Here is a 24,396-nt window from a genome sequence, read left to right on the forward strand (position 1 = left end):
CTCTATAATTTTGATATAAGACTTTGGACATGGATTACCATTGCAGACTATAAAGTATTGGCTATGGACACATACATTTAGCATTTATGTACATGGTATGGTGCTATTGCTCTAAATCTGTTATTCCTTTTTTTTTTTTTTTTTTAATGCAACACTGACCTGTTCCATACTATAGCTATCTAATTCAGTACTTCTAACTGAGACATGATACTCCTCAGTGTGCACTGGCCGTTATAAACATGCTATAACCACTTACATGGGCCATAAGTTTTGCTGTTTAATGGAGTTGCAAATTTTTACCATAGAATCTTATATATTCTGTTAGATTAATTTATTTTCTTTCTTCCTTTTTTTTTTTTTTTTTTTTTTTGGTGGTGCTGGGGGTTGAACCCAGGGCCTTGTGCATGCAAGGCAAGCACTCTACCAACTGAACTATATCCCCAGCCCCTATTCTGTTAGATTAATTTCTAATTATTGTTAGTTGTTATAAATTATATCTTATGTTTTATTACTTTTCTAATAGTCTGTGGTGGCAGCAAAATATTTACTTTCTCATTAGAGCTACTGGTTTACCTATTGATTCCATTGTGCTTTCTATGTAAATGATTTTTGTCAACTATAAATATTACTTTGTTCTTTTTCTTTTCAATACTTATTTTTTTTTTAATTTTTTATTGTTGGTTGTTCAAAACATTACAAATTTCTTGACATATCATATTCCACACTTTGATTCAAGTGGGTTATGAACTCCCACCTTCACCCCATACACAGATTGCAGAATCACATCAGTTACACATCCATTGATTTACATATTGCCATACTAGTGTCTGTTGTGCTCCGCTGCCTTTTCAATACTCTTTTCAATACTTATGCTTTTTACTTATTTTTCATGTTTACTTCATTGACCAAGGGCATCTAATACACATTACACGTGGTCATGATAGTAGGCATCTTTGTGTTGCTCCCAGTCCTATAGAAAAATGCTTAGAAATTATCTCCATTTAAGCATGAGGTTTGCTGTAGGTTTTCAGTAAATAGTCTTTATCAAGTTTATTTTAAAATTTTTATCTAGAATATTTTGAAATTTATTGTTATTTTTTTCTGCATCTATTAAGATAGTTCACTTCCTTTTATCTTCACTGCTTTATAGTAGTAAGCTACTAAAATTAATACAATTGTTAATATGATACCTTCCTAACATTGTTTACCTTAATCATATTGTATTATTTTTAATAAAGTCTTGGATTCAGTAAACATTTAAGGCTTTTTCATTGCAACTCATAAAACAAAAAGACTATAATTTGCTGAATTACTGGTTCACTTTTTCATATAAATGAATTAAAATCTTTCTCCTTTTTCTATTTTCTGCAATAACTTTGTAAGGTTAGAATTCTGTTTCTTGGATTTTTTTTTTTTTTGCTATTTTCTTGTAAAATTGATTGTTAGGCTCTGGTGCAGGAGAGGAAAATATTTTATTACTATTTAAATATCTTTTATATTAATTGGTTTATTCAATTATTTTGCCCATTTGGACTTTGTTGTTTTTTCCAGAAATTTGTTGATTTTGTCTACATTTTCACAATTATTAGTATATAGCTCACAATATTCTGTTGTTAATGCTTCTGATGTGACTAAAATCATATCTCCTTCCTTACTCTGTATCTTATTTCTACCTTGCTTTTATTAACCAGTTTTAATAAAAAGCCAGCTTTTGGTTTTGCTGATCTTTTTTGTTATTGCTTCTGGATTGTTGCTCTCTACTTCATTGATTTCTCATCTCATTTTTTCTCATTTCATTTTACTTATCTGAATTGTTTTCCATATTTATTGTTTTCTAATAAATATATCTAAAGCAATGAGTGTAGCTCAAAGTACAATGTTATCTGTATCCCACTAATTTTAACATGAACCTGCTGTTTCAGTGAAGCATTTTCACTCCTATAACAGTGTCCTTTTCAACCCAAGAACTACTTAGAAGTTTGTAATTGTTTTCAAATAACTATAACTATATATGGTATTATATATATGATTCATATATTTATATATTAAATATATTTATTTACTTTCTATTTATTATTTACATATTAATTACACATATACATTAAACACACATTAATTAATTTATATATAATTTAATATTTAATTAATATATTAATACATTGTATATATGTGTGTGTGTACCTAGTATTGGTATGGGTGCTGGTATTTAGTATTGGTCCCTAGGATTGAACCCAGGGGTGCTCAACAACTGAGCCACATCCCTAGCCTTTTTTATTTTGAGAAAGGGTTTCACTAAGTTGCTGAGGCTGGCTTTGAACTTATGATTCTCTTCCCTCCACCTCTGGAGCCCCTAGGATTATAGGCATGCACCACTGCACCAGGCTAAATATATCTTTTTTTAGTTTTCATTTTAGAACAGATTTCAAACTATATTCTCACCAACGACCCGTGTAGATGAGACAAACTGGCAGCACCATTAAACTAAGAAAATAGGGGAAAATCACGTGACATAGAGAGTAGTTTTCAAACCAAAGGTAGGACGGCTCTGTGACCTTAAGGTCAGTTTCCACGCTGGAAAGAAAGATGCACCCCAGAATCTCTTTATTTTATACTAACAAAGGAGTTTCAATAGAATGTTCTTCAAATCAGGCAGCGGATAAGGTTTCAAGGGTGGGGTCTTGCTTCATGATGTCTTGTGGTCAGCAGATTGATTGACATCTTGGTAAGTCACACCCATCTCAGGTGCTGCATGGGATCTTAGGCAGAGCTTGAGGAGGAGGCTCACCTGCATCATGTGATCACTCCCTGACAGGGAGCTGGCAATGCCAGGCCTATCCCCACATATGGCTACGATTGCACAATAGCTCACACACACAGCCCATGGAAGGCTGGTGACACTGTATAGCATTAAGGTTAGATACAGGTTCGACTTCAACTTCTGAATATTTCATTTATTGGAATTGGTTTTTTTTCTATTCATTTTAAAACTCAGTCTCTTCTGCCCCTAGATGGATCAAAGATTGCAGGGGATATAAAATAAATATTTATATAAATTTGCTTAATTTTCATCAGTTTGATCAATCAGAGTCAAACAGAAATAATTTTTTCATTTTAACTCACTATGTAATAGATTTAGCTTTCTAATAATAATCATCATTATATTGCTTTTTATTTATCATTCTGCCATTTTTATTTTAACTGGTTTGGGGTTATATTTTTAACTGCATATATTTTTACAATTATTTTCTCGTTTTGATCTATTTCTTTATAAAAAGGAAAAAGTATTTATAAAGAAGTATTTTTCTCTCATGATTTTTGTCTTCAATTATATTTTACATCATATTAAAATTGCTATCCTTTCTTTTCAGTTGTACTTTTCCAGTATATAATTTTCCAACCCTTCATTTTCAACCCTTTTAATTCTATCTTCTGTAGACAAAATACTTCAGTATTTAGGTTTTCTGTTTGTTTTTAACCAACATTAGATTCCTTCCATCAGTGATCTCAATGTATTTATATGCATATTATAATTTATTCTACTGGAATTTATTTCTACTATTTTAACTCCATTCTTTCTAACTGTATTTTTTCCTTTCTTTTTTTTTTTCTGCTATCCTTTGAGTGGATCGAATTTATCTCTGCTAATTTGAAAGTTCTACTTCAAAATAAAAGACAATTTTGGTGGTTACCCATAACTTATTAAGAACTGTATCTTTGTTTATTTTTCTACAATATTTTAAGTCTATCAAATGCTATGATTTAGCATATTCTCATTTTCTTTCTGTCTCCACCACCAATCCCACCTAATTTTCTGTTATATATTTTAATTATGATTATCTATCCTCTTTGGATTCTTTATCATTTAAATAACAGTAAACTAAGTCAATTATCCATTCTTATATGTTTCAAAGCACATATAACATTAGCATTCATAACATCCTTCTTTCTCTTCTTCTTTTTTTTTTTTTTTTTTGTACCTGGGATTGAACTCAAGGGCACTTGACCACTGAGCCACATCCCCAGCCCTATTTTTGTATTTTATTTAGAGATAAGGTCTCACTGAGTTGCTTAGCACCTCACTTTTGCTGAGACTGGCTTTGAACATCCTCCTGCCTCAGCTTCCCCAGTCACTGGGATTAAAGATGGTCTGTCTTTATGACAGACTGTAATGTTTGTGAGTTTTTCCTTCTCTGTTCTCTTGGAAACTCTATACACCATTCCTTTTTCAGGATTTCAATTCTCCTTTTTCAGGAGAATTGTCATTTTTTATTAAAAAAAAAAAGTTTCTCTTATTTTATTCCTCCTTCTAAAATGTCAAGTTAAAGAAGTATTTTATCTTTTATTTCTTCCTCCACATACTTATTTGTTGAATGATCATAAGGAAAATACAAGCCTTATTAAAAGGAAATTACTATTTCTCTCATCTAGGTTTTGAAAATCTTCCTTTTGTGGAAGCTACCAAAAATTGCAATTCCCAAATATAGCCACAAGAGGTCAGACAACCATCAAGAAACCAGTTGGGCTGTGTTATTTATTTATTTTTTAAAGCGCTGCTGAGTAACCATGGTATTAAATGAAACCTGAAAGATTCTTTGGCAGGTTTTCTCCAAACAGTATTTCACCTCCCAATTGAATACTTAATCTCCAGTTTCGACAACAGGATTAGTGTATATATAAGCCAGCCTTCCCCGAAATTACAAGAGAGGTATTCCTGTCACTTTAACTTCAGGCAGAAATTCTTGCAATTCAGAGTAGATTTTTACCAAAATCCTTAAGAATAAATGTTTTCAGGAGGCACTGTTTTCAACTCTGTCACTTATTGGCAGAGTGACCATGGGAAAATTGCTTAAATTCCTCCCCTCTAGAAAAGGGGCTAATGACTCTTACTGCATAGGATTATAGTGGGGATTCAATGAGAGGAGGCTAACACATGTGAACTCATACCGGGGATCGAATACAGGGTGCTCTATCATGGAGCAACATCCCTGACCCTCTTTTAAAATTTTATTTTGAGACTGTCAAGTTGTCTAGGCTGGACTTAAACTTGCAATCCTCCTGCCTCAGCCTCCCAAGTAGGGGGGATTATTGGCCTGAGCCACTGTGCTAGGCTTACAGGTTAACTTTTTTTTTTTTTTTTAAATACAGTCTTTGTTTTCTCTTCTGTAAAATAAGGGTGTTGGGGAATGGGTCTTTAAATTTTTATTCTACATGAATATTCAGTGTTCAATGAAATTGTATTTATCCTTGGAGAACCTCAAACTCAAAATACTGTTTCTGGGCCATGAATATTTCCTGAGATTCTTTATGAGACTGGTGTGATAGAAACAAAGAGTTGTTTGATGGTAGGGAAGGTGAGTACTCCTCAGTCTGCAAACTTGGGTCTTCTAAGGTCATTTGTTATCAGTTGTAAAGTTCCTTTACAAAATGGGGCTGAACTAGCTACTTCACAAGACATGAGGATTAATGAAATTGTGTGAATCTCTTTAAATAGTAAAATATTACCTGTATTTAGCCAGGCACCATGGTGCATGCCTGCAATCCTAGCAGCTCAGGAGCCTAATGCAGGATAATTGCAAGTTCAAGGCCAGCCTGGGCAACTTAGAGACATCCTGACCCTGAGTTCAACCCTCAGTACAAAAAATAAATAAATAAATAAATAAATAAATAAATAAATCGATCACTCAGACCAGTATAAGCAGCAGCCAGAGATGGACAGGTGCCTGGCATTGAGGTTCAACACTTCTTAAATTGGACGTAAGTCCTTCTTCTGTCATCTCCATAGCAGAATTAATTAAGGCTCTTGCCGAAGGTAAATGAGTTACACAGTGGTCAGTTAATCATTTGCCATTTTGAGAATGACCTCCTTTGGCCTTTCTTGTGCAGTTGATGATCAGGTACAGAGGCTGCCTGTGGGTAGAAACCCTGAGGAAGGCAGGCTGAAGGAGGTCATGTTGGTCCACCCCAAATGCTAGTGAGTACAGTCTTACCTGTTCTACACAAATTATCAGTTCCTTGTGTTTAGTTCAGTTTAAGCACATCTTTATCAAGTTCCAGTGACTTGACAGATACTGTGCTGGGAACTGTGGCGTCAGAGAGGAAGATGGCATAGCTCCTGTCCCCCAAGATGCTCAGAGACTGTGGGAGAAACGTGAGGAGGAACCTACTTTCCATGACACATAGGAAGTGCCTTAATGGAGAAATGTATGGGATTGTAGAGGAGAGGGGCTGGAGGCATGTGGTCAGGAGGAACCTTGGAGAAAGGCATGCCTAAGCTGAAATTTGAAGGACAAATTAACACAGCCTGACAAAGTCACAGGAAAGAGAAAGGAAGGTGGAAACCTGGCTCAGGTAGATGGACTGCTTTAAACAAAGGCATTGAAACAATTCTGGGCAGTTTTGGGGTCCCGGGACACTGGAGCATAGAGGCAGATAAAGGTGGCAAAAGTAGTTTGGCTGAGCTGAGGATGATCTGGAGTGTAGAGAACTATCTGATGCCTCACCCACACTCTTCTTGGTCACAAAGTATGCCACCTCCAGAGGCACCAATTGGTGAGGGAGAGGCATGGGCAGGGTAGGTGACCTCAGCTTTACCCTCGAGCTGTGCTGAATGACCATGAAGTCACTTCCCAGGTGACTGAGACAGCCTCCCCAGAAGACCCAGCTCCTAGAAAAGCTGTGCTTTGGCCAGGTCCAGAGAGGATTTGCCAGGTTTGTTGATGATTCTTGATGCAGAGGACCCAGGACTGAAATTGAGCAAGGAAAGCTAACTGGAACAGAGTTGACCCTACCAGGAGGTATACAAGACAGGGAGTCCCAACCTGTTCTGGGCTTTCCTGATAGCAGGCAGGTACATCCATTGTGGGCTCAGGATAAAGAGGGAGCCTATTCACTTTGTGGAAGTAGAAAACCCTTCACAGGGCTGGTGGGGTTCACTTCCCGCCATCTCAAAGGGCCAGGCTTCTCCCTTCCCCTTTCTCATGGTAGTCGGGACCAATCCAAACCAATCCCCAAACTACAGGGAATTGTCACAAGTTGTTCCATAAAGTGGACTCAACATGGAATGTGCTTGAACATCAGACCACACGCAAGAGGACCACAACACTATGAAACACTATGGTGGTAAACATGAAAGGATCCTTTAAAGAAGGTAGCTGAGCAGATGGTACTAGAAACAGATGACACAGTTAAAAAAAAAAAAAAACAAGAAAAAAAAAACAGGGTACAGTTTGTTAGAAGCTTGCTTTTTGTTTTCTTTCTTCTTTTTTTTAATCTATTACAAAGGAAAAACACTGGCAAAATTTCCTGCTCCATATAAATTGACAGATTCCTCAGGCAGCTCCCATGAGAGAGAATGAAGCCCGGTGTGTGTGAGTTGGTCCTTAAATATTTCTTCAAGCTTGTTTCCCCGTCTGTGTTAATAACCAAGTTTCATGGGGGTAGAATGTACCCAGGCTCCCTTGAGCCAGACTATTTATCATGGCAGCAGCTGGAGATAAGCTGGACACAAAGAGGATTTGTGTCTCAGGAGGGTCGGTCCTTGGATACAGAAAGCAGAGGAATTTTCTCATTAGTAGGAAGTTAGTGGTGGGCACTCAGGGCTTTCATCACATGCCCCCAGAGAAAATGGAAACAGGGAGAAGGGCATCCTAGAGGGGTAAAGTGCTCCATGATGCTTTCACTGGACAACTTGAAGCTTCCAGAGTGGACTTCCTTGGGAGATGAAAGACATTAAATGCCATGTGCACTTATGAAGTTTTCCAGGGGAGGTAAGAAGTCCATTTACTATTAGTTCCCACCAATGACACTGCTGTGCCCTGGACAACATTTACCTCATGGTAGACAGGGGCTTGGATAAACTGTTTGAATAAATGCATCTTTGTTTCCCAGCTTCTAGACCAGCTTAGAGCATAGCACTGACAACATTTTTTTGTTGTTGTTGGTACTAGGGCAAAAAACAAAAACCACTGAGCCACATCCCCAGTCTTATTTCATATTTTATTTAGAGACAGGGTCTCACTGAGTTGCTTAGCACCTCACTATTGCTGAGGCTGGCTTTGAACTGACTATCCTCCTGCCTTAGCCTCCTGAGCCTCTGGGATTACAGGCAGGCACCGCAGCACCCGGCATATTCACATTCATTTTTATACTTAAAATTTTCCTTTAAATATTATTTTTTTCCTAATTATGCATATGTGACCTTAGCCAAAAATAACTTTCCATAATGGAGGGAAAGGAAGGCATACTAAAAGTACATTCCACACCTGAGTGAACATAGAAGTAAATCCCAAAAACCTCTAAGACACAAGGTATGGGAGTAGAATTGAAGAAGTCACCTAAAGAATCATCATTGGAACACATGCTCAAGGAAAAACGCTGCTATTGTAAGGATTTTCAGTGCCTTTTCCGTGGATGGAATATGCTGGATTGGTATTTGTGTTACTCCTGTTTTCTCTGAACTGTATGCTGGAGCCTACTGTCAAGAAGTTGAGTTTGGAAAGCCCATTTTTTTCTCTCTTGTACCTCCTCTAAGAAACAAGGCATAGGAGTAGAATTGGATGCAGAAAGACCAGGTACAGTCTTTATGCTACAGACACTCCTGACAAGGAGCTAGGGGACCCCCCCTATAGGCTGAACTGTAGGATTCAACTCAGAGCAATGTCATGGCAGAAATGCCCATCTTTTTGTCTTTGGAAATATCTGTGGCTTCTGGGAACAGACTAAAACCCCTTTCTACTCCTGCTTCTTTTCCACTTTCTTCCTGGCCAGTTCTCCAGTGTGAAGTCTCTGGGTCCTTGGATCTGACACAGGCTGAGGTGTGGAGATGAAATGAAGGGGTTTAGACCAGCTCTTGTCCAAGCCACATTCTCTCCATAGGTCAACACCAAGGCAGTCCCAGTCCAGAGGACCCTCCAGAGCAATTTCCTGAAGTGCCTAAGATCACAGCTCTGGATATTTTGCTGACATTTACTGATGACTCTTTTTGAGAATGTACACACACACACACACACACACACACACACACTTCAGCCAATTCTTGGTTGGAAGTAGGGTGTGGACCCCAGATTGAGAACCAGTGACCTAGAGAATGATCTTATGGTCATTTGCATTTCTTTCCAGCTTCCTCTCAAGGACAGACTTACCCATATGCATCATGCAGATGCCCTGGAAGCAGTCATGTGTCTAGACATTCATAGTAGCCAGCCAGTCATGGACACAGATGATGGCATATCCTGAGAAATTGTCCCGCCCAAGGGTCTCAGGTTGGAGGTTCATCAGTAGACGCCATCTTCCCCACATTTCTGTATTCCTTACTCTTTCAGTCTCATAAAACAAAGTGCCAATGTTCTCTACCTGACTAGTCGGCTTCCTGGAACCCACTACTCCCCATTAGTCAAGAGGCAAAAAACAAAGCCAGCAAACCAAACTGAATTCTTTTATTGTGCAATTTCCTTCTACCAGAAAAATCTCTAAAAATATAAATATGAACTCTCTAAAAATACTCAGAATAGATCTATAATCTTCTTCCTCTTCCAAACTAGGGCCAAACTTTTTTTCAAAGCTGATGGGCTATGAACATATGTCTTCATGTCGTCTACATACATAATATTCAGAGATGTTTCTCTTTGTGCAGGAGGGGAACACCATCCTGCCAGGTTTGGGAAGCTCATTTGTGATCAGGATGAAGTTATAAACAGAACTGGGGAGAAACTTCCTTTTGCAAATGTAGAAGATAGCCCTTCATTCCTCCCCAGTACCTTGCCCTCACAGGGTGGACTGGGCTGCCCTATGCCAAGCTCCACTGGACTCATGAGGAGCGATTTATGGTAGTGGGGCTGCCATGCTATAATCCAGGAAGGTGAGACTGGAGATGGACAGGAAACCAGAAGGGGCTTTGGCTGGAAGAGTTGGCCAGAGAAAAAACCCTCAGCAGGATTAGTAGTAAGTTGCTCCTACCGGTTCTAGATAACACCTAGCCCGGAGCAACCATGTCTAAGACAAGGTTCAATCTTCGAGGGCCTCCTAGGTAGCAGTGTCACCCCTAGAGCAGGGGAATGGCTGAGCTGTAGGCAGCCAGAGATTGGCACAGAGTCCCATGGCACCTTACTCAGTATCAGACATAAATCTGAAGAAGCCTGGAGTCATCCTGTGATGGTCCTGGGACAACCTGGTGGGATCCCTTCGCTAATCCTGGGTCTGAGGGCCAGGACTCCAGCAGCAGCTGGAGTGGAGACAAGTACTTAAGCAAGAGGGGGCTGGAACTGTTTGTACTCCAGTTACCACATTACTTGATCCCTGGAGGGCAGCAGCCTCAGACTGCAGGCATTTGCTGAGTTTCCTGTCAGAGGGGCAAACCAAGCTTCCGGTACAGAGAGCTCAGATGAAACTGGGCTTACTCCCTGGTGGGTGTTTAGAGTCTCTGCCCCCATGTTCCCGGTTCTGTTTTGGTTGATGTTATGAACCATTTTAGGAAAACTCACAGGACACCAAATGCTAGTCCTGAGGATTTCTGACTTCCAAGGTGTTCTTAGGGTAAGGCAGGGCAGGGCCTTCATGTGTGCTAACAGCCCTGCTCACTCCACCGCGTCCTTGCAGGCACTCAGCTGCATAGGACCCTCATAAGCAGGGAAGGAAAAGGACTTTGCAGGGAGTATGTTGCAAAACCTTGCTTTCTGGGGCAAAAGAAGGCAGAAGAGAAGGGTGTGAGAGGGTGGAGGCAAGGCTGTACAATTGTAGAAACAAGAATGTGCCCACATGCCAGCAATCCCACTGAAGCTTCCAGTTCTGTAGGAGTTAACGTGGATGTATTATATGGTGGTAGGAAGAGGATCAGAGGCTTGGTGATAATCAACTGGGAAGCCAGGCCTAGGTATCCCAGAGCTCATGGGTGAGAAGCCAAACACTGAAAGGAAAAGGGAAGGGCACAGGAATGATAGGAAGAAGCCTGAGGCACAGCCTGTCCTGGCTGGACCTACCATTCCCATTCTTCTCTTTAGATACCGGTTGCCTTGTTAAAAAACAAAAAAAGAGAGAGAAAGAGAGATGTTATCTTCTTGCTGCAAAGACCCCCAAGATTGAGCTCGCTGCAGGGTCTCCTGGCCCTTGGAAGACAGTACAATAGGTCCCCTGGTGGGAGACAGGAATACAAAAGTGGGTTAACCCAGGAGGATAGGAACAAGTGAAGGTTTGAGGATACTTATCTGTTCCTTAGGCGGATCCAGAAGGAGGGAGCAGAGGACCACCCCTGGCATCAGGATAGAACTAGGGAAGGGCAGGACAGAGGCCCCTCCAGGGAGGCCTGGTGCTGCAGGAGACTCAGGCAACTTCAAAAGCACAAAGCACCTTGGGTTTATTAGGAGGTGTGCCTCCACAGTTTGGATCGCATCCCAGTCTCTCACATGCTTCTCCCTGGCTCTCACACTTACCGAGACCCTGGCACTGCTTCATTCTAGGCTGTGGGGTGACCCTGAAAAATTGCTCTGATCCCCAACCACACTCTTCTCTATCTTGGCTTCACTCCCTTATCTACACCTCTGCTCTCCTCTCTAGTAGGACCACCCTTACTCTCCTGGGTTCTCCCCTCAAACCAAAATCAAAACATGCTCTGCCTGCTTCTTCTTCTGAGGCCTGCCTAGCCCTGTCTTCACACACATAGCAAAGGAAGCCTGGCTGTTATTTCTGTGCAGGAAGCCCCAGCATTTTCCCAGGTGCCTAAAGGATGGGAAAAACCTTGAGAACCCTGAGTGATAGGTTAAGCACCCCCTCTGGCCCCCTGGGACAGAGGAAAGATACCAGGTGCCCCGCACTTTCTTGGAACCAGGAGGAACCGTGGCTGGGCTACGGTCAGGTTGTGTGGCTTTCTAGGACAGGCCCCATCATCAAGCCAACCCCATCATTCCTCATCCAGCCTTGTTGCCCCCTGAGATAGGATCTCTGGGCCATGATGGAGGAGAGAGAGGAACCAGGGCTTGGGTGAGGAAGAGCAGGCAGCATATGGGAGACAGACAAAGAAAAGTCCTGCAAGATCCATCACCCTGAGCTGGTAGCCCTATCATTCAGTAGGAAGCTGGAACAAACTTGTGGGTGAAAGAGATCTAGTACCCCTGGGCTACAATCAACACCCAGAGGAGCTTACAGAAATTAGGATCAAGGATGGCACCTGAGTCCTTTTGCCATTCTGCAGATAGACTCTTCAACTAGAATTACCTGTGGACTTTTAACCCTGCAACATCTGTGTGGAAATCAGCTTTCTGCAGGTGCCTTGTACAAGGAAGACCAAAGGGCATGGTAGAGCTAGGGCCAGGGCCCCCTGTGCACAGTGGAAGAGAAAGCAGAGGGAAGAGGGGTGCTTGGCAGGGAAGATCACAGGCTACTCAAAGGACAGCAGGTCTGGGTGAGGGCCCTCATTGTCAAGGCTGGAGGTCCGTGCCCGAGGAGGGGGGCTACTGTCCTCCCAGGACTCAGCCAGGCTGATGGGGCTCAAGCTGAGTTTGAGGCCATTCCTCTCAACGAGGCCTGGGGAGGAGGCTCTTCTGTGCTCAGATGCCTTTAACTTAGATTCATCCTGGCTGTCCTTGTGAATTAGGTCAGGAACCGATAGGGAAACTTCACCATTGGGCAGAACCTCGTCCCTATCTTCCATGGTGGCCTCCAGCTGTGAAGCATCTGCTGGGACAGGTTGGACAGTGAGAGGGGAGTCCTGGGGCTGCCCAGGTGACAGCTCTGTCCCATACTCCAGACTACTTAGGACGGGCTGTGATGATATCAGCATGTCCTGGGTGGTCTTCAGGGCCCTAGGGGTTCGCTTCCTGGTTATGGGAGGTGGAGGATCCAGGCGAGGGAAGTCCTCAGGGACTGATCTGTAAGATTGATAACAGTAAACATGCATGCTTTACAAATGGTGAGATACCAGTCCACCCCATCCTCACATCCCTAACTCCAACTTCACCTTCAACTCAGCCACATGGGTGAGTTCATCCCTTGGGCGAATAAGTGCTTCACCCCCTGGGCTCCAATTCTGGGTTCAGGGTGCAGGTCTTAGCAATTTCAACACAACAATGAGCTTTTGGCCTGTTTTATCCTTATCTAGTGTTCAGAGCAGCACAAAAACCTATACAATAAGCCCCATAAGGGGTGCATCACTACTTCAGAAGCAGCCATGTTTAAAACAAGGCCTGGGTGGGTGTGATGGTTCACGTCTATAATGTTATCTACTTGAAAAGCTGAGGCAAGAGGATGGCAAGTTTGAGGCTAGCCTGAGTAATGCAGTGAGACCCTGTCTCAAAATAAAACATAAAAAGCGCTGGGGATGTAGCTCATTAGGAAGAGTACCTCTGGGTTCAGTACCCAGTAAGAAACATAAATAAATAATAAACAAATGAATCAATGTAAAACAAGACCCGAAAGGACCTCTTGGTTAGAAGTGGAAGAATGGGAGTGCCACGGGGGGCTTCTCCTTTCCTGTGGTTCTCAGGCATCAGAATCCATCTGGGAAGGTGCTGGGTAATACTTTGGTTCAAATCTACCTCTGCCAGGTACTAACTAACCAGCTACTCACTTGACCATTCTGAACTCAAGTCATTGGCAAAACGAAAACCTAACCTACCTCCCTGAGTTCTGTGAGGGTTAGATAGAATGATGCTGTAAAGTATGCATATTTAGTGCTTGAGGACACCATGGCTGCTCAATAAGCATTCCTATACGCGTGGAGGTAGAGGCCAGTTCCCATGAACATGGCCCAGTCCTGCTTTTGACAATTTCATATCCCTTCCTCAGTGCTGTTCTCCCCTGACACACTGCAGTCTGTCCTTGTCCCTACCCATTCAAGTGGAATACGGGGCAGGTGGAGGGACTCACCTTTCATCCTCTAGCCAGGCCCCTGATGTCCCATCAGCCCCACCAGCCAGCTGAGCCCCCGCAGTCTTGTTGATCTCCATCACACCCACACTGCTGAGGCTTGAGGGCTCCTTTCTCCTCAGGAGGTCGTTGACTTTGGCCCCCATGGCTTTGCCTAGGTTCTTGAGGTGCTGGCTGCTCCCCACCCTCACTCCTGGCCCACCAGGCTCTGAAGAGCCAAGGGTGGCAGAGCTGGGGGCCACAGGTCTGGACAGGTGGGGGAAGGAACGGCTCGACTGGAGCTTCGGAGTGAGGGCTGTGTTCAAATTCTCAAACATGCTGTGGTCAACTATGAACAAAGAGGGGAGAAAGAAATTGATGAGTAGACGCGAGCAGGACCATACCACTGGGCTTTTACCTGTTTTATACCAGGCCCCAAACTTGTAACTCCATAAGGCTTCAGAAAAATTCAAGAAATAGCCAGCAAAGATGCTCTTGGACTTTCCAGTACAGTTTTCTTGATGGGACCTAGGACCAGAAATTCCAGTTCTGTCCTACCCAAGTTAATCAGTGACTCATTAGCCATAAAAAGGAAAACATTCCTTTAAATAAATCTCTTTGACTCAAGGCTTGATCCCTCTACCTTGGGGGTCACCAGGCCCTTTGAAGTGAACAAAAAATGAGAATGAAGCAACAAAATGTGACATGTTTACGTTGCCACAAACACATGCTGAGCTCTCTGACTCAGGTGCTGGGACAGAAGCTGGTGGAGGGATGGCAAGTACGAGGCTTGGTGCTGGATGTTCCCTTCTGAAAGCCACATGTTTAGCACATTTTCTCCACGGAAAATGGGCCAGCAGTTCCTTAGGTCTTGGAAGACTAGGTCAGCTCCTGAGCAGAGAGGTCAAGTAGTGGATCAGAACCAGCTCACACCAAAGGGACAGGTACTCAGTGGCAGTAAAGCTCAAGGATCCTTACAAACCCCACCTCAATTCTCACAACGTAATGTGGGGAACATGGGAAGATATCTATTTATAAATGAGGGAGGGGTTCAGTTCATAATGAACTGCAGGGCCCAAGATTACAATGCTAGCTGATGGTTAGTCTGAAACTAGAACTTGTAACTCAGAGCTCAGGGCTCTTTCTCCTGCCTTGGAACATGGAACAGCTGCCTACATATACCTAGTAGATGGCCCTTCTCTTGGGGATCTCCCTTTGGCTTGAACAATGAACTAGAAGGACTGGGTATAGACCCACTGCATTGTGAACTTTTGTAGGGCAGAGGCCATGCAGCATCCATCTTTGTCTTCAATGCCTAGACTGGGTCTAGTACGTAGTTTGTACTCAATAAATATTTTTGAATTGAATTTCTTATATTTTATAGATGGAGAATTTGGGAGGCCAAATGGTAGCCCCAAGGTTTGTTGTTGAAAGGGCTGGACCTTCAGGCTCTAGGCCAGGCTATCCATACACTGGCACTTAGGCATCCTCTCCATACCTCAAAAAAACCACCTCAGTAGGAAAGGCAGCCAGACCCACTCTGGAGCCCTGAAATTGGACCTGAGTGGTCCATATCAACTGCCCCAGATATTTTGTCAGTCTGGGAGAACAGGTTCCATTTGCTCCAACGGCTACTCTCCTTGTTAACACCTCCACGAAGCCTTTCCTGATAATAACTGAGGTTTGAGTATAGTTTTGCTTCTGTTGGATATTGGCTTAAAGCAGTTCTCTCTCTGCCTGTGTACTACTGAGTCTTGGGTCAGGGGGAACATTTCTCTTTCTTGAGGTTTCAGCAGGGCAAACTATCTGGATAAGCCATATTCTAAGGGACTTTGGGTGGCAGGGAGAAAGCCATGGGAAGAGGGGTGGAGACCTTTCCCTGAGGATGTGAGCCCCATGGTCTTCGCCTCTGTAACTGCCCTTGACGTACGTGCAAGTGAAAGCACCGTTGTGGGTAGGGGACATGCCAGGGAACTTGGATTATGGCATCCCTGGGATGGGGGGCCCAAGCTATCTGTGTACCTGCCACAGCAGCAGGAATACCCACTCACCCCACAACAAGCTGGGCCCTTGACTCCTGGTTACAGAGAATAATCACAATTCACCTATCATGCCTCAAATCCCTCTCATTTCCCTTACTCATGTTCTCTGCCAAGTATCAAGGATTATTTGGAAACTAAACAATTTATTGTCTTCCAAACCAGAAAGTATATGGGTCACTATGGAATCATAACAAAATGCTTCAGTGGAACACACTGGGAAAAGTAAGCCCTCCACCATTTCCAGGATCAGAACTTTCTGTGGTGGTTTCCTTTTGGTTTAAAATAAATTCCAGAGAAGACACATTCATTTTTTTTTTAAGTACGAAAACCTCCTGTCAGAGTGATTTGTAAACTATGAATTATGAGTAAAGTATGTATAAATTACTATTATTATTTTAAAAACATATCTCTTTATAACAAGCAAATAACTTTTTGATTAGGCACCATTTAGATACCCTTTCTTGTTCTCTACCCTTCAAAATCTAGTCTACAAAAAAAAAAAAACCTGAATTCCTAAGTGATTTAAAAATAACCTGTCATAGACTCTCTTTACAATTGTCTAAATCTTTCTGGTAAATATACCTGTCTTTAAAATAAAATGGTAAGTTCTTCATGGGGCTATGGTATCTTTAGCACTTTTCATTTTCTGCAATGCCTGGCTTAGGGCCTTGTGTGATAGTAGGCATTTAATGGTAGTTTAATTGATGTTGATTTTTAAATTAATTCTTAAAAACCAAGTGCATGATGAGCTGACAGTACATGGAAACTGCTCATAAGTCTGTTTCCACTTATAAAAACCACCCAGAAACTCCTCTATAAAGTCATTGTGAGGGTTCTTGAAGTCAGACCAGGAAAAACTGTCCTTCTTTCCAAGTGAGCTTGCCTGGGGCCTCCATCTCCACAACTGAGGGATGTGCAATCAGCCTCTTTTCTGCTGATGACTCTAATGACCCCTGCACTCTGTCCCTCCTGCCTCAGGACAAGAGGTTTGGTGATCCTGAAAATAATGGTGATGGAAGGAAGAGACAATAGAATCCCAGCTGGTGGCCCTCCCAATAGCAACCCCCAACATGCATATACCCAAGCCGAGGAGGGCATCTGGGGACATAAGTCATCCACAAGAAAGGGAGTATCTTACCTGTCCGAGAAAGGGGCTCGGAAAGCAGGTGGGAAACAAATGAGAGAAAGACACATTTTATGTAGTGACCAGCTACTTTGAGAGTGTCACCTGCTGTATGGGTCACCATCAACAACAGCACATGCAAGACAGAGGACCTGCTACTAGCAGTGTAATAAACCCTAAATGACCACATTCCCACAAACACTTTAATAACTAAGCCAAAACAGAGCCGTATTTTAAAAACTCTACCACCAGCACTGAGGTATTTAGCTTCCCAAGTTTCCCCCCCAATATTTTGAGCACCCTTTACATTAAGTATATCTCCAGTTCCTAATTGATAGTGAGAGAAATGTGATTGTCTAAGGCAGAAAGAAATTCTAAGTCCCCTGGGTGTGAAACACATCATTCACATGATGCTATTTACATTTATTTACACGTATGTAAATTGCTAGACTTTAGCCAGAGACATTCATCCACTTCAACTCAGAGTCTAAATTAATAAAATGGAAAAGTCAAGCAGCAGCGCATTTGTACACTATCACCCGGAGGGGATTATAAGTCAAGTATACCAATTTATAAACTCATGATCTTGCTCTACACCATGATGGCCCAAGTGAAATTGCTAAGTGTCTCAAAAATGCCAAAATACTCAACTTCAATTTGTATCCCAATGTGTTCTAAAATTCCAAATCAGGCCAGGAGGAAAAAAACATTAAAGAAAACCAGGTTCTCCCACTGCCCTTCAAATGTTTCAAGATGGAAAGACCACTCTGGGCTCCATGCAGAAGTTGAAGGTACCATGTTCCTTCATAGGCCACACCACTGTGACAGGAGCTGATTTAAAGCACAGCTAAGTAGCTAGTGGACAGGTTGTGACACTATGGAATGGGGTAACTTCAGCTTATCTTCAAGGTCTCATAGTCATCTTTCATGCTTACTCCACATCCCACCAGTACACAAAGTTATTAAATGATAAATCAAAGCAGAGAGAAGAGGCAGCCCTGCCTCCTTGGAACCTATAGTCTCACCAGCAAATTGGCTTAAAACAATGAACAAAATGGTGTCCATTTGTGTTTTGGTCACATTCAGAAAAGAGCACCAACCATTGAAAATAATGTCTAATAGCTATTCTTTGGAAAAAATACATTGAAGTATTTAGGTATAAAAGGACATAATGTCCACAACTTACCTTCAAATACTCCAGAAAAAAAAAATTATGTGTACACATACATATGTAGGGAGGGGAAGAAGAGGGAGGGAAAAGATAAACCAAATAGGGCCAAATGTTCCAAGAGAAAAATCTATAGAGAGGGTCTATAGATGCTCTTTATATCAATTTTGACTTTGAAAATTATATAAATTTGAAGTTATTTCAAAAAAAATTAAATATATACCTCAAACCAAAACAAATGAACAACCCAATAAATAAAATGGAGACCCAAAAAACCAGAAACTAAAACAAAAAGATAAAAGAACAAACAAAAATATTCAGTGGCAAATAAAGGAGAAGAAAAGCAAGACAGTTATTCAGAAAGAACAAAGGTTCCTAGAGCTGGGGAGTGTAGCAAAATCAACAGAGAAAAGGGACAATAGTAAAGAACAAAGGGGACAGACAGACAACATCATTATGATATCTCCACTGTATTCTTCCTTCTCTCTGGGTATTCTCAGCCAGGGCAAGGCACAGAGAAATGACAAGTCAAAAAAATATTTAGCAATTAAAAGGAAAAAGAAAAAAGAATCTCGCTTACAATAGACTGCATCCACCTTTCAGAAGTATAACCTAGCTGCTGAATGGAATCATGTGACCTTGTGATGTCAACTGTGCTCAGAATGTTTATCGTCTGGACAACCTGGCCAGCCTCTTGGGAGCAGGCGTGTGATCGTCATACCCCGCAGTGGTCAAAATATGGAAAACTTCTCACTCCTCAGCATCTCTGGACTTCGGATCTCTTCCTCTGCCTTGAGCACTTTTCCTGATATTACACCCTCACATGCCACCAGTTTACCAGGTAAACTTTAGTGTCACTAGGGCCGCAAAGATGTAGGGTTTTTAGGAAGCTTTTACTTAAGTACCCTACCAGGTCATGTTACAGGACCAAAATTTAGTGAGAAAGCCAAATTACACTGGGGAGAAAACAATTTTTCAAAATGCTACATTCCAGGTAAAAGTAATTCCTGCTGTTTAATAATTTTTTTGTCAGGAAAGAATAGGGGAAACATTTGTTATCTAATTTTTCCCCTAGAACCTGAGTGAATTTCAAGGTGGTGAGCTGTCTACATAAAGAATAGGTATTTGTTTTAACTGATTTAAGAAGCTGGAGAAGATTGAGACTTATCTATCATCAGGTGGAGGCTAAGCAGCTGGGAACTGATAAGCCCATCATGGAATAAAGTTGGACACTGTGAGGACTTGCTATTCAAAGTGTGGGTCCCAGTCCTACATTAGCAACATCACACAGGAGCCCATTGCAAATGCAGAACTGGCCAGGCATGATGGTACATGCCTGCTATCTCAGTAACTGGGGAGGCTGAGACCAGAGGATCACAAACTTGAGGTCATCCTGAGCCATTTAATGAGACTCTGTTTCAAAAAAGAAAGAAAAAAAAAATAGGGGTAGGGGAGAAAAGAAAAGAAAGGACTGGGGAGGCAGTGGTAGAGCACCCCTGGGTTCAATCTCAGTACTGCAAAGGAAGAAAGGTAGAGCTCAGACCCCCACCCCTGACTGACTGCATCAGAATCAGAATCTGCATTTTTAACAAGATCTCCAGGTGGTTCCTAAGCACATAAAAATTTGAGACAAACTTGATTAGTTCTCCTAAATATCCACTAATATACATGACATTTATAAATCTGTCACCCAAACTGAGCAAAGTTACTGCCCTAGGATTTGGGGCAGATCCACTTTTTCTCCAAGTGTTAGTAGCCATTCCAAAGCGTGCCATGAAGCAGAGGCCCATGTGACCCCATTCTGTCTGTGGGCATGAGATGTCTCAACCTAAAGAACCTGGCTTCCCATCCTCAACGGGACTATGCAACACAGCTATGTAGCCTGTGACCAGAGTTCACTCTCTGGATCCAGGGCACCCAGAGGCCTGCAATGTAGAGTGAAGTCACACATGATAAACTACAGGGGGGTCAGGTGCAGGGCAGGACGAGCCAGAGAGAGAAGTGTTATCTGAGCCACATCTTTTTAAATTTTTTTTTTCCTTAAAGTACTATGGATTGAACCCAGGGACACTCTACTACTGAGCCACATCCCTCACCCCTTTTTAGTTTTTACTTTGAGACACGGTTTCACTAAGTTGCCCAGGCTGGCCTTAAGCTTACCATTCCCCTGCCTCAGCCTCCCAAGTTGCTGGGATTACGGGTGTACACCACTGTGTCCAGCTCTTAATGTACTCTTTCCAGAGGATCTTTCTTAGGTTTGAATAAAACTTCCCCATTTGGAATTTCCCAAGATGTCATCCAGAATAGCTATGCCTTTTGGGGTTTGAGAGATCACTGTTTGACTTCAGCTTTGAGATCCCTTGATGTACCAAAGGTATATCTTGGGGAGACTCAAGAAGGCAGCTCCCAACCTTGCTCAGCTCACCAGAGTGTTTCTTCTATAACCCAGATATTACAAAGGCAGCGGTACCCACTGAGGTTTCCAGCTCAGCTCAGGCCTTGCCATCCCAGTATCAAAGCAGTGCTCTCCGGCATGGGGTACATAATACAGTGCCTGTACCAGGTGAGGTCTTCTCCAACTCTGGGTGGGGCATGTGGGAAACTGAAGATAGACAGGGGCTGCTCCCCTAAGGGAAGGATGTCTGCAAGCTGGATCACCATGTGCTATACCTTCTATGTGTTCCTTCCTCCTTTAGTAGATACCCATAGCCTATGGAGGCCTCTTGCTTCTTCTCTCCAACTCTCAAGTTGGTGTGGATCAGTTTCTGTCTGAGTGAGTTGTTGAGGGATCAACACAGGCAGTGATTCTGGTAAAACGGTCACAAGAATAGGTGTCAAAAGAAGGGACTATAGGAGGTTAAGGTCCAGCTGTCTGTCTGCTGGGCTACCTGTTGAGGTCAGTCCTCAGAGAACAAAGTATCTCCAGGGAGAGAAGGACCTGACAGCAAGGTTTAGTTAGTGCCTGGACATCCAATAGCCATTTGTAACAGGAAAAAAAAAAGCAGCAGGAAAAAAATCCCCTTACACTGCTCTTCCCACCCTGTTTCCCACCTGGTCTCAAGCTGCCATCAAGGTGGAGAGTGGAAGTCACCCAAGGTCATGTCTGACGGCCTGTCATCTTGCCTTGCTGCTTCTCCTGAGGGCTTCCAGCTTCCTCAACTTGACTGTCCTCCTGCCTGCAGCCCAAGGCTCAGACTCAGCCCTTTCCTTTGCAGACTGCACCTTGGGGGACACCCAGAATGGGGAGCAGCTAAGGCGGAACTGCACCATCTACCGGCCCTGGTTCTCCCCTTACAGTTACTTTGTGTGCACGGATAAAGAGAGCCACCTGGAGGCCTATGGCTTCCCAGAGGTGGAGAGGGATGAGGGCAGGGGGGACAACTGCCTTCCTGAGGACATGGCTGAGAGCATCTGCTCATCATCTTCCTCCCCAGAAAATACATGCCCCCGAGAGTCCACCAAGAAATCCAGGCATGGCTTGGACTCCACGGACTACATCACGTCCCAGGACATCCTAATGGTCTCCAGGTGGCAGCCGGCCCAGCAAAATGGCTACAAGTGTGCAGCCTGTTGCCGCATGTACCCTACCCTCGACTCCCTCAAGAGCCACATAAAGGGGGGCTTCAAAGAGGGCTTCAGCTGCAAGGTGTACTACCGTAAGCTCAAAATCCTCTGGGGCAAGGAGCAGAAGGCCCGGCAGGGGGACAGGCTCTCCTCAGGGAGCTGTCAGGCTTTCAAGTAGCCTGTCTAGACACCTCAGGTTCATAGGGGACAAAGCCTATTTATGTCTCTAGTGAGATGCGAATAAAGCAAAGTTAGCCACAGTCTTCTGTCAAGTCTGAGGTCACCCTGTAGTCCATCCCAGTACAGTCAGTCCTCACCCCTTCTTCTAATGATTGCCTAACAGCACAAGGCCCATTTCTCAGCCTGCCCTTCCCGCTCCTTTTAAATAAAGACAATTCCTGAAGTTTGGGTCTATCCTCCAAGACAGTGGTTCTCTAAGTGAAAGGCTCCAAGACAACAGTATTAGCATCCCCTGGGAATTTGTTAGAAACAAAATTCTCAGGCTCCACTCAGACCTACTGTGTTAGAAACTTTAGGATGGGAGCTTAGCCACCCTTAACCAGTCTTCTAGGTGACACTAAAGCAGGTCAGACATGAGAACCTCTGTTCTAGGATCCTGGACTTCTGGTCCTAAAAGATCAGTCTGATCCTATAAGATCAGTCCTTGATCTATACTGGGGAGGAGAATTTGGGCATCCTCCCCTGTCTGCAGGGGAAGAATCCCTGCAGTTTGACAGGCTTCCTAGATGTTAGATCTTCTGAGGGGGTGGGATAAAACACTCCTGAGCTTAATTAATGCAGAAAGAGATGAAGAGGGCCAGGCCCGTCCTCAAAATATTCACCACAATCATTCACTTAGAATGGGCATCTCTTGCTGAAGAATAGAGGCACCTTGACCCTGGATACATCTTTTCATTGCTATTTTGAATCATATCAAAAGCGGCGGGAAAGCTGGGAGTCATAGTACATGCCTGTAATCCCAGCAACTGGGGGAACTGAGGCAGGAGGATTGCCAAGTTAGAGGCCAGCCTGGGCAATTTAGAGAGACCAGATCCTGTGTCAAAAGATAAAAAATAAAAATATAAAAAGGATTGGGGCTAAAGCTCAGTGGTAGAGTACTTTGGTTTAATTTCTAGTAAGGCAAAACAAAACAAACCAGCAACCAAAAACGGCAGGTAAAGGTGAAAATACTGTTCCCCCAATACCAATGAATGTGTCCAATGACAGTCCTGACTCTTTACTCCATTTCTGCATGACCTTACTGCTAATCTGATCCAGAAAGATAGAAGAGCATCAGGGATGCAGCAAGAACATTTATTTTGCTCATTGTGTGACTCAAAGAAAAAAAAAAAAGGCTAAATGCTTGCTGGTCCCCCCACATCCCCCCAGGTCTTATTTTCCTCTTATTTCAGTTCCTTGATGACTCTGTGGGCTTCTAACTATAATGGGACATTTCTGGTCAGGGATCTGGCACCAATCTTCCTTAGTCTTTGTCTCCCCAACAAATGGGCCAGGGGGTAGTGTGGAGAGTCCTCCCTTGTCCTTGCAGAGAATATCCAGTAACTCTTCTTGGGGCCTTACTTTATGTTTTAACAAAGCTGCTCCTGCTTATCACTGTGCTGCTAAAGTATCAACTATGTTTTTTTCATTCCCCACAGAGTGAGAGAAGCTGGGCTCAAATTCCTATTGCTTCATATGCTGTGAGACCATCCCAGGGCCCACACCTGTCACTCCTACTCTGACCTGTTCTATCCCCACCCCACCCAGTCAGAGTCTGGAGTCTACTTGTCAGGTTCAGGAGCCAGGACCTGTGGGGTCATGACCTGTCCACAGTGGGGTGGAATGGTCTCTAGGCAATCTTGACATCATTCCCAAGACACTGGCCCCTGAGGGACCAGATGAGTGACTAAGAAAATTGTTTTAGTCCTCACTCTGAGCTTGTGTTTCTAACTAGAAAAGCCACTTGAGCCCTAGAAGATTTCTGTACATAAGTAGCAGTGCATGTGTTTCACCCCTTGATGGGACTCCTTAGCAAGTACAGAGAGAAGCACATTCAGGGGATCAGGAGGCCATTCACAGTCTCACCATTATCTGGACCAGGAAAGGAACTGGTTCCTAATCTTCTGCCCTCTGCCAACCCCATGCTCCCTTCTCCAGGGCTTCTGCATCACAGCACCAAATAGTCAAGAAAGGAAAAGTGGTCTATGACCAGCACAGGTTCAGATCTAGGAAACTAAAAGATAAACTGTACTGTACCCTGGGTGACTGCCAGGCACTCCCTGGTGGGTGCTTTAGCTTTTGTTTATTTATTCATTCAACCACTTAGCAATATTGAGGATTGAACCCAGGGTCTTGCCCATGCCAGACAAGTGCTCTGCCACTGAGCTACATCCTTGGCTGGGTGCTTTAAAAATGCAATCTCATTTACTCTGATAATTGCTTTATGTACTATCCCATTTGACAGATGATAAAATAAAGCTTAGTTCATTTTGCTCAACCAAAAAAGAACAGAGGGCGCGTGAACCTGGTTTTTCTGACCCTCCCCATTTTCTCCCTGGCCTGGACCTGCCAGAATATCAGACCTAACAAACACTCTGCCTTCAAAATGGTTAAATATTCCAGCCAAAGAGCTTAGAAATGAGAAAGGTGAAGGCTGTTATGTGAGA

At 43.0% G+C, this 24,396-nt stretch overlaps 2 protein-coding genes across 8 annotated transcripts in view; one reads left to right on the plus strand and one right to left on the minus strand.

The window, feature by feature from the left end:
* Positions 1-9,417: 9,417 nt before the first annotated feature.
* LOC107147452 (carboxyl-terminal PDZ ligand of neuronal nitric oxide synthase protein) overlaps positions 9,418-24,396 on the minus strand; it is a 323,970-nt gene continuing 308,991 nt past the window's right edge. For 6 of the 7 annotated variants that reach the window (XM_048810127.1, XM_048810129.1, XM_048810126.1 and 3 more), the window contains 2 exons: positions 13,855-14,182; positions 9,418-12,857 (listed from right to left, as the gene is read on the minus strand). In XM_048810127.1, the coding sequence (XP_048666084.1) occupies positions 12,368-12,857; positions 13,855-14,182 (818 nt within the window). In that variant the 3' untranslated portion in view covers positions 9,418-12,367. Of the gene's footprint in view, positions 12,858-13,854; positions 14,183-17,013; positions 22,790-24,396 lie in introns of those variants that run through there. The other variant, XM_048810133.1, reaches the window with a different exon arrangement.
* Positions 18,905-21,917, plus strand: Spata46 (spermatogenesis associated 46). The gene is given in 3 exon segments (XM_015491600.2): positions 18,905-19,007; positions 20,616-20,729; positions 21,382-21,917. Coding segments are annotated over 3 exon segments (753 nt in total).

The sequence above is a fragment of the Marmota marmota genome, unplaced genomic scaffold (genome assembly GCF_001458135.2).
Source record: "Marmota marmota marmota unplaced genomic scaffold, marMar, whole genome shotgun sequence".
Taxonomy (NCBI): Eukaryota; Metazoa; Chordata; class Mammalia; order Rodentia; family Sciuridae; genus Marmota; species Marmota marmota.